Here is a 10,361-nt window from a genome sequence, read left to right on the forward strand (position 1 = left end):
CGGCGGGGGCCGCGAGTCCCGGGGCACCCCGGGGTTCACGAGCCCGGGCGATATTCCGTACTCAGGAATACCTGGAAGAAACTGGAAGTTCTCCTCGGCAGAGCTGGAGGAGGAAAGGTTAACGGCCGCCTGAGCGGCTCTTGGAGGCTGAGGAAAACGAAACCAAACTGCATTTTCATGAAGGTTATGACGGAGAAACTGTCAGAGGAATTGCTGACCCTCACAAAGTGGTTTCCCGAGATAACGGCAAAGATCACATTTTCAGATAGTTTATCACTAAATACTAGTCCAAGGGCTGAACTGACAAAGGAAATAACTGACAAAGGAACTCTCGTACTTCAATAGCTACTACTGCCTAGTGAAACAGAAAAAATACATTCAAAAGTACTGACTTCCTATAAACAAAGAACGACAATGACAAAGGAAAGAAATGCAGAAACGCAAGGCCCCTTGCAGGCCATCCTTCAGTAAACCACTGCTAGTTCTGAGGTTTGGGGGCCGGGTCAAGGCATACTGAAGCAGGCTGCTTTCTTTTTTGTATTTGGGCCTTTTACATTAGCGTTTCTCAAGAAGTTCAAGCGTGGTCAAGTAAGCAGGCTGCTGAGCCAGCATGAGAGGACATGATGTTTACCAAAAAAGCTGTTTTTCACACTCACCTATAATGATGGGTTTGAGTCTAAGGGTTGTATCACCTGGTCCTTGGGTAGAGAGGTTGTCTTAACGAGAGAGATCCACAGAAAACACTGGTCCGATTCGTTTCTATCAGAAATAAATGCAGAAATCCTCCTCTGAAACCTTCGCCTTAGCAGAATGGAAATACTCACAGGTAACTGCAGTAGCTGTCCAACCACTGACTGATCCAGAAACAGGTTCTCTGTGCCTTGCTTATGCCCGTTGTACAGACACAAGGCTTTTCCACTGCATACAGCAAATTTAATCAACACACAAGACTTTTCACGTTCCAGTTTTGACCCTTTTGGGAGCAAAGGAAACATTGCCGTCAGTAAGAATAAGGACCCCTCTTGTCCACGGCTCATGCAAGAGAGCTGCAGCTGCATGGGCTGCAAGTGAGCTGACACAGGAGAGGTCTGTTGGAGGAGGGAAAGGGAAAAAAAAAAAAAAAAAAAAAAAGACCTCTGTCTCAGGAACAGCGAGGCTCTCATCCGTGTGATTTCACCCTTGCTGCTTTCTTTAGGAAACAGTGATCACAGATCACAACTGCAAAAACTCCATTGAAGGGCAGATTCTAGAAAGCAGTATGAATGTTGAGCTCTAACTGTAAACATAGTAGATCCCACCTGGAACAGTGAACTAGTTAAACATGTAACAGTATTTATTTATGATGCTATCAGAAGAAGGAAAGAGATGGACATTATCTCGGTCTCTAAGATATCTGACACGCTTTCCTTGCCCCACTGCAAAGTTGGAAATGGGCAAATTTATCCATTATGCAGCTGGCCATGTTTTTTAATATTAACCCCAAACTCTTTGGAACAAAAGCAGCAGAGAATTTTCTCTGTTGCCTCTTGGCAATCCTGCTGGATTAAACTATTCCTGAAGACAGAAACACATGTCTATTTAGACAGTAAGTCTTGAAGAGAGTATTTTAAGACAAAATGACACTTGCCTTTTTGTCAGTTTTTCAGTGCACTTTACATAGGTGCTTTGTATTAACATCCTTGTAAAAGAGGAAAGCAGACACCGAGAGGCTGAGTCCAGTTGCTATGGAAATTTAAACAGTTAAAAGGGATTTGCAACCAGTTAAATAGCCAGCTCATTTCCATGTGAATGAAGACTACCTTTTGACAGAGTAGTATTTGGTATTTTCATGATTGTTTTCCAGTTTTTGGGTTTCATCAACCTCATGTTTGCTTTTGTCTCCATCCCCAGATGGTTCAAGGACAGGGAGACAGGTAAAAGTGATCTGAGCAATGGTGGTTGGGCCCAACGTGTGTGTTTGTTTCTGCAAACTCTTAACACACAGAAGCTGTTCAGATTGCACAGGGGAGCTCTTCCAATTCTTTGGATCCCGATACCAGGCTTAGGAAGGCACAAGCTTAGTCCCTGCAATACCACTAGGCTGACAGAGGTTGGAGCTGTGTCAGAGGAGTAGCACAGAATGTCATTTTGCTTAAGGGAGATTTTTGAAGAAGTATCTGGGGTTTATGCTCAGAAAAGCATGGTGTGGAAGAAGTCTCTGATGGTTTTCATCAGCCAGCCAGAAGCAGCCTGATATCGCAGTGCTCTCTTCAGCTACTGGGAAGACAGACTCAGTCTTCTTCCAGAAAGACCGAGTGGCTTGGCCTGAGGAAGACTCCCATTGCTAGATAAAGATCTCCCTCATTACCTCAGGCACTCCCAGAGGTAGAGCACAGCTCCAAACTTCCATGCTGGCTACCACAGCACACAAGAACAACATTGTACAAGATGCCAAAATTAAAACAATGCACAAAGCTGATGCTTCCCTAGGTCATAGACAGAACGTCAACCAGTTATTATGACTTAACTCGGGTGACACTTTCCACCAAATCATAAGAGCATGAAGAATACCCCATCTCCCATCCTTTCCTATCACCTCCCACTCTTCCTTAAGACCCTGCCTCTCAGTAAGTATGCTTTTGGAAAAGGATCAAATGCTGTGCAAAATACATTAATGCCATTTCTTAAATTTTAAAGAGAGACTTATCTCTAGTATATTAGAACATCTTCCTTGTGAGGCACAGAGCACACTCTGTTCAATATAATCCTAATTCTCTGGACAAGAAATCAGAGGTATAAGACTTGAGTTTTCCAGCGCAGAAGGTGCATGCACATAGAGAAGGAGTGAGGGGAGGTGTTCACACAGGCTCAATCATTTAATGCAACCTGCTAGTCTCCCTCTGTATAGAGTGAAAAGGAAAAGTCACCTCCAGAGTATGGAACAGCTTTTCTCTACACTCCTTTATCTATAAAAGAAAAGGTTGCCATGTCCATGTAAGACATGTTCTAACTGGTGCCCAAATTACTATTATAATTAATGAAAGAACAGGATAAATCCACAATATTAATAAAAAAATCTTCTTAAGTTGGTGCAGAATACACAGCAGCATTTGAGGTAATTTTTGAGAAATAGTGTGCAGTTCTGGCAATTTGCACTTTAAAAGGGTGTTGAAACATCACGCTCCACCCCAGAGCTAAAGCAATACATGAAGTACGGAAAACATACCTTGCAGCAAGAGACCAAACGACTCAATCTGTTTTCCTCTAAGAATTAAGAGGTACTTACATGGGAAAGAGGTTAGTTAACGGTAAGCAGTTTATGTTTCGCAAACAAACCAGTAGCCTCAAGAGCTGGAAGCTGAAACTAGACAAATCCAAACTAGAAATTAGGTATGCAGTTTTAGAAGTGTGTGCAATCAAAAGTGAGAACAACTTACCTGGGGCTTCAACCAATTCAGTGTCACTTGAATTGGGTCCTCCCAACAGAAAAATAATTCTGTGTCTCAGAGGACAGTGGCTTGATAAATCTCACACTGTGATTTCTACTGTGGTTTGTTTTATAGGCAGAGGCTGATATTGTGGTCATAGCGACTTTAAGCTTTTATCAATCTATAGTAAAAAGTGTGAAAACAAGTGTCATGGGATTTAAGTGTTGACTGTATTACGTTGTTTTATCTTTGGACAAACACAAACAGGGAAAACAGACTGAAGAAGTGTACTTGACCAAAGGGAATTATGCAGTACATGTGCTTAGTATAGATGTACAGAAGGTCCTGCGTTATCCAAAAAAGGCAACGGCCAAGGTCACTGCAGTGCAAGAACATGAGAAAATTTTGGTTAAATCAGAATGTTTGGGATGCTTGCTAGAATTGTTCTTGATTAATGGAGTGCATGGTTAGGATGTTGCAATGTATCATGACAGCAAAATTACTGATACAAGCTTAACAGAGTAATGCGTGTAGCTAACAAGAATTACACTTAACGCATTAACCAACATGGCTATGAAATGCTAAAAAATTATGGTAGTAATATTGCATTTTATGAAAGGGTTTGGCTCTTCAGAGCTTTTCCACAAGTGATGTTTCTGGATCCCATGTCACCCTGCTCAAGGCTGCAATGAAATAAAGTAGTAGCTTTCATTTTCAAAATAAGGAAGATAACCCTATCTCTTATCATCTGCTTAAATAAAACTGATTTGCTGTACTAATCTTACTTTAACAGATCAGTAATGAATGTACCAAAGATAAGGCAAATAAATAGTTTCTATTTAATCTCAGTCTAATTTGCCTGTCAACGTGAAGTCTACTACAAATCAAGATAGAAAGTAGCCTGAAGCATTAATTTAATTTGTGTCAACAAAAGGAAGGCTTATCTCCACAAACTTGCTGCCAATTTTTTGTCTCTTCAAAATAAAAATGCACTTCTTGCTCACAGGAGGAGCGAAAGTTTGAAGAAGAATGCATGGAATACTTTCAAAAAATCTTGCTTTGTTGCTGTGTTTCAGAGAACAAGTCTTATGAAAATAGCCATCTGATGGGATCTCACAGGGATGAGAGCAGAAACACTAACTTAAATCTCGTGTTCTTTAATCAGGAAACAGTCTGTTAGGTTCAGCCAGCATTTCCCTGCTCTGATGCATGTATATGCAAATACACAGCTGATCTGATGTATTTCAGTCAGTTGTAGTAACAATAGGTAATATTTACTTTTGATTATTTGCTTTTGCCACCTCTCCAACTTCTTGCTGTGCACCTTTTCAATAGCTTCCAAACTCCCTCTATGCTCCACTCCAGAAAAGGACAAAACAAAGACAATGTACCAAGTTAGCTCTTCCACACATCTATAGCAGGAACGCTGAAAAACAGCCCAAAAGGCTACACTTGTCACAAAGCTTAGTTTAATTTGACAATCATTAAGGCATCCATGTAAATTAAAATTTCCCACCAGGGTCACATACATTCTCCCACAAAAATAAAACGTGTTAAAACAGAGGCCTGGGATTCCAAAAGATGCTAGTGGTTACTGGTCTTGGCCAGGCTGCCGCTGCTGGCAGTGGGGTCCAGAAGATGCAGCACCAACAGCGGCAAGTCAGGAAGTGGAAAGTCAACTTGCACAAATCTCTTTCAATAGAACAACAAATAAAAAGGAAAGAGATTTGTGCAGAAAACGTCATTCTCCTTCCTTTCTGGGAAAACAAAACAGAACGAAAAAGATAATCCCATTCAAGGAGCAAAGAGCAGAGCTTGGAGTTCTGAAGCCCAACAATGCCGATGGCCCATTTTGAAAACTAATGAAGCACTAGGAAGGCCTGAGTTTATTATTGCTTTATCCCAGTTCAGCCCAGGCTAAGGCTACAGTGAAGTCCAAATTAATTTAAAGCCAGAAAATGCAGATCCAGTAACAGCACCTAAGTCCCCATCCACACATGGGTGTAAACAGATTCTTTTGGTGAAAAAAAAAACCTCCCGAATTTCCCCTCTTCCTGTGCTATGTAGATCCCCATAGCAGGGCTAAAATTTGCCCCGAAGTATATAGCAGATTCTCTCTCACATCTCCTTTAGCTGAACCCCTTCCAAATGTTTCACCTTTTACTCAAACTAGTCCTCCATCCTGGTGATACATCAGCTCAGAGATGCTTCCTGGGAGCTCACCAAGAGGCACACAGGTACCCACACATTAAAAAGAATGCGGCACAGAGTCTAAGAACCATCACCTGTACTCTGTAATACCCAACGATGCTTTGCCCTCAGCTTCCCGAGACCAAGCGGCGCAGACGGAAGAGGGCGTCTCCCCATCTTGCATGCCTGGCCAGTGATCAAGAGAAATAGCATGCTGTGTAAATGAAATGGCATCTTACCACCACCACCACAAGTCAGAAAACAGACATGGGTAAAGCGGGGTTTAAAAGTTTCACATCAAGAAAGAGGGTGCTTCCCTCAGACTATCATATGACAGGGCAACTGTTATTCAGGCAAACGTTATTCAAGGCAGTAAAATTTTAGCATGGATATCTCCATGGTTGACTTACAGGCCAAACATATGCTGGGGATCTTTTAAAAAAAATTAAATTAAAGGTCCTGTTAATTCTTCCAAAAGGACAGAATAGAAGAGACACAGTGCATCTGACAAACGCACGTGCTACACATCCTAACACACTAACAAAGGTTGCAGCTAGACTTGTCAAAACAGTTAAAAAGATTTAGGCATCCAGCTAGTACCAGAATTGATGGCATTTGGGCACCTAAATTTAACTTTTTTGAAAATTCGAGCCTACACATTTCTTTATTGCTTGTCCCATTGAGTGCAAAGGGAAAACTGAGAGGGTAGGGTTAACTACAGAAGGATTTCAAATCCATCATAAGGTTTCCCTGCTCTTTTATATATATACTTATATATATATATAAAAAAAGCATTATTATTATTAATATTTAGCCACCTGGGGGCAGGGCAGAACAGGAGCTATTTAAAATTAGTTTCTTAATTATTTAAGCATTAGTCCCCTACCTCCCAATTCACAATACCTCTGTCACAGTAAGGAGCATAACATGAAAACATGTTTGCTGCCACTGACAATTCCTGAGTCTCTCCTTTGCAGAACTTCAGCCCAAGTATCAGGATAATGGCAGCTTGACACATATACACTCCCCAGCAACATACACAGAGCAAGTAGGACATGCCTCAGTGGCCTCAGACAAAAAAAGAAAAAAAGAAAAAAACCCCAAACCACCAACCAACAAACTTGGAGAAACCATCCAGAAGAGCCTCAGGAAAGGGAACTATCCACCACTTTCCATGGAGAAGCAACTGCCCAGGAGTCCCTGCCCAGTATAAACCGAATCAAAATATCCATCCCACAGCTGAAGGAGATCTCTGAAACCTGGCAGTGTCACACGCTGGATACTTGAAGGCACATTTGCTTTGTGTTTTGGGAGAGAAATCCAGTTACAACAACACACTGCAGCTGCAGGGCTGAGGGAAAGGAGGCGACACTTGGTATCTTTCCTCTGTTCCTGTCCCCATTTTCAACCTTCATGGCTGGCATGAGCTGGTGATCTAAGCAGACACATTAACATCCCTGAGTGAAATGGCACCATTTGTGGCCTCTGAGACTTTGTCCTCAAGCACCATTGCTGGTGTTTCTGTAGTGACTGCTGTAGTGTCTATGGCAGGAAGTGGATTCAAGCCCTGTGATAAGATCTGTTGGATGGTTTTCCGCAAATTGGGGTGCAGCTGGTTTTGGGTCTGGTAAAAAATTTCTAAGGCAAAAGACTTGAGGGTGCCAGTGCAAAGGTCCTCATAAAGTGGAATTGTGTACATCCGAGACATCTGCAAAAAAGGAAAACTGGATAATACCACTTCAATAAAAGTCAAGAGATTCAGCTCTTCTACAGCTACACTCCAACAGCCCTGAATGACTTCAGATTGGAGACAAGCACACATTTCTTCAAAAGACAGCCGAGTCTATTCTAAATGAGTTTAATGCAAAGATTTTTATGAATGGTAATAAAAAAACATTTGCTTTGTAAGACTGAGCTATTTCCACAAATAACAGAACTATTTTTAAAAGGCCGAGGAGAAGAGGCCACAGTGAACACATGCATTAACCTTTTGCTCCTGCACAACAAAAACTACTGAAAGGAATTTGATGAGCCCTAGCCTTGCCTGAAGTGTAAATATTCAAACAATCACGTGATTTAGTAGTGTGAAAATTTCTGGTCTGGAAAAGCCAGCGCTGCTACAAAGCAACACAAAAAATGCACCGGGCAGAGCTGGGACAAGGGTACTGAGTTAGACTAGAAAAGCAGAGATTATCTGCAGGCATTTCAAATTACATCTGCCCACTCCTCCCCACCCGCTAGCAGGTGAGCCATGCTCGGCCCCTTCGCAACACACCTGGTCTACACTTGGCCAGGAAGCAGAAGTTCCAAGGTCTTTCACGTCGCATGTCTCATGCACATGTCTCATGCACTGAGAGGTGCAGTGATTTTAATCCAGCAGTTAGTACCTGGTTTTCCAAGAAGCGACGGACTTTGTAAAGGTCTGGATAATAATCATTTCGGACTACAATCTGCAACCAGCGGATACGGATTTCTGCATTCATGGAGTCCAGCTGAGAGGAGTAACATTCCGAAAGCTTTTTTATCACCTCTGAAGAGAGCACATACACAGAGAAAGAACTATGACCTATATTTTGTCAAGTTTGAGGGTCATCAGAGAATAACGAATCATAAAATCACAGAATCATAGAATGGTTTGGGTTGGAAAAGACTTCTGAAGATCATCTAGTTCAACCCCCCTGCCATGGGCAGGGACATCTTTCACTAGATCAGGCTGCTCAAAGCCCCATCCAACCTGACTTTACGTGAATGATAAGGTCAGTATGGCATGGGGATCTTTAGAATTCAATTCATTCTTCCAGGAATACTTTTCTGCTATCCTGATAGAGTACTCACCATGTGGCAGTGGTGACCCATCCAACAATCTGTCCAAGAAAAGCACGGTTTGGAACGTTCTCCATTTAGTGAGGTCAGCACTGCTGGCAGCAGCAAGAGAGTCCAGAGGCTCTGTGGTCCAGAGTTTGAAGAGCGTCTCCACTGGTCTGGTCAGACTGGATCCCTGAGATAAGTCTGGCTCAGCTAACGGAGGTCCTGTAGCATTGAGCCAACGTTCAAACTCCAGTCCTGGAATGAGGAGCACCAAAAATGTCGAGCAGGAGTCTCTGCAGGTGGCTGGGCTGTCTCAAGGTTCAGCACTGCTTCTAGCACAGTTAAGAGAGGTTCTAACAATAGCAAATCAGACCAACCTGTAAGTTACAGCGACGTAACAGTCTTCGCAGTCTCATCAGGCTAGCCTACACTACATCTGGAAGAGTGCCAGCAACACCTCTGCCAAATTTAACCATGAGTTTTCTAGAGCTCAACGTTACAGTGAGTAAGTACAAGAAACACACCACGCTCTTAAGACAGCCAGACTAACAAGTATCTATGATCAAACTATGTTCTAATACAAGATTTTTTTGTGCATGCATTGCTCTTTCTCATAACTTTGAGGAAGACCAAAGAATAAGGGGAAAACCCGCTTCATAAAAAAAAAAAAAAAAAAAAAAAGGTGAGAGGGCTGACTAAACTCCTCCTACCCACCGGCCAAACCGAGCAATTTTAAATTAATTTATACAACCAATAACTCAAACAAAAAAAAAGTTTCTCCACAAGTGGCAGAGCTAGCAGAGCCTGGTTACCAACAGAGCTCCTCCCCTTGACCCTTTACCACCTCAGCACTTCCCTAACCCTTCGCAATACTTCCCGTTCCACACCATCTATCCTAAAACTCCTCTCTCCTGCATCCCCTGAATATTAGCCAGGCAAAAGTCAGCCCGTGCTGTGGTTAACTCAGCCAACCAGTGGGCCAAATAAAACATAGAACTGCTGAGGTCATGCTGCAGCTTTTCCCACAGTAGGATCACTCATCTACATCTCTCCACAGGCAGTTTCCACAAAGCCTGTGGGAACCTAGTATCCTTAAGAGCTGTAGTCCCCTGCTGGTCTGGTTTAAACTGACCAATGTGTTCAATAATTACTTGCAAGGAAGGACACACAGCAGGATAACATTAGTCTCATTTCTTTAAGCACGTGGGCTAATAAGCACCTCGTAGATTACAGACCTTTCATAAATCCACCAATAGGGGATATAAGGGAGGGTGAAACATCATGGAAGAGACTTTATATGCATGGATAGGACCTTGGGAAAAGTTACAGTTCTCAAAGCATGTTTTCTGTAATTAAAATAGATGAAATTTCAAAGTATGTTCATCTTTTCCTTGCATTCGAGCATGTGTAAATCTCACATACACTGATCATTCTGTCTGCAGTGCAAAAGATGAGTTAATGAGAAAGTTAACTGAGGGCCACTCAGCTGATTAATGCCAAAATTGTCAGCAATTTAAGATGTTCTCATTCCCCAACGTAGAGGCAGTAACAATAAATCACCACAAACATTTCTATCACGAACATCTGGCTGTTGCCAAAGGGTTTTGTTTGCCTTAGCATTTTCTTATGCATCCTCCAAGCCAAGCACAAAATTTATCATGCAGTTTTTCTACAGTGTTTACAGTTAACTAAGTAAATTTCCTACCTGCTTTGCTCTCAACACATTGCTCTTTCAGCTCTGGAAAAAAATTCAGGAAGGAATCCAGAAGATCTTGAGCCACAACGCTGGTAAATTTGTACTTCTCAATGTAGGCCTGAAACAGTAAAAAGGATAAATTATGGTTAGGAGAAAGACAGCTTCCTTGCAATGTAGAACCACTGCATGCAATAAAAAAAATAAACATGGAAGAGTGAGAACAAGTATTTAGAATGTTAAAAAAAAGAAAAATATTCTCC

General features: G+C 42.0%; 1 protein-coding gene across 2 annotated transcripts in view; it reads right to left on the reverse strand.

The window, feature by feature from the left end:
* Positions 1 to 4,552: 4,552 nt before the first annotated feature.
* RNPEPL1 (arginyl aminopeptidase like 1) overlaps positions 4,553 to 10,361 on the reverse strand; it is a 14,003-nt gene continuing 8,194 nt past the window's right edge. The window contains exons 7-10 of one of the 2 annotated variants that reach the window (XM_009282400.2): positions 10,111 to 10,219; positions 8,433 to 8,660; positions 7,985 to 8,127; positions 4,553 to 7,305 (exon numbers count right to left, since the gene is read on the reverse strand). In XM_009282400.2, the coding sequence (XP_009280675.1) occupies positions 7,033 to 7,305; positions 7,985 to 8,127; positions 8,433 to 8,660; positions 10,111 to 10,219 (753 nt within the window). In that variant the 3' untranslated portion in view covers positions 4,553 to 7,032. Of the gene's footprint in view, positions 7,306 to 7,872; positions 8,128 to 8,432; positions 8,661 to 10,110; positions 10,220 to 10,361 lie in introns of both variants that reach the window. The other variant, XR_657737.2, reaches the window with a different exon arrangement.

Source organism: Aptenodytes forsteri, unplaced genomic scaffold (assembly GCF_000699145.1).
Source record: "Aptenodytes forsteri isolate BGI_AS27 unplaced genomic scaffold, ASM69914v1 Scaffold404, whole genome shotgun sequence".
Lineage (NCBI taxonomy): Eukaryota > Metazoa > Chordata > Aves > Sphenisciformes > Spheniscidae > Aptenodytes > Aptenodytes forsteri.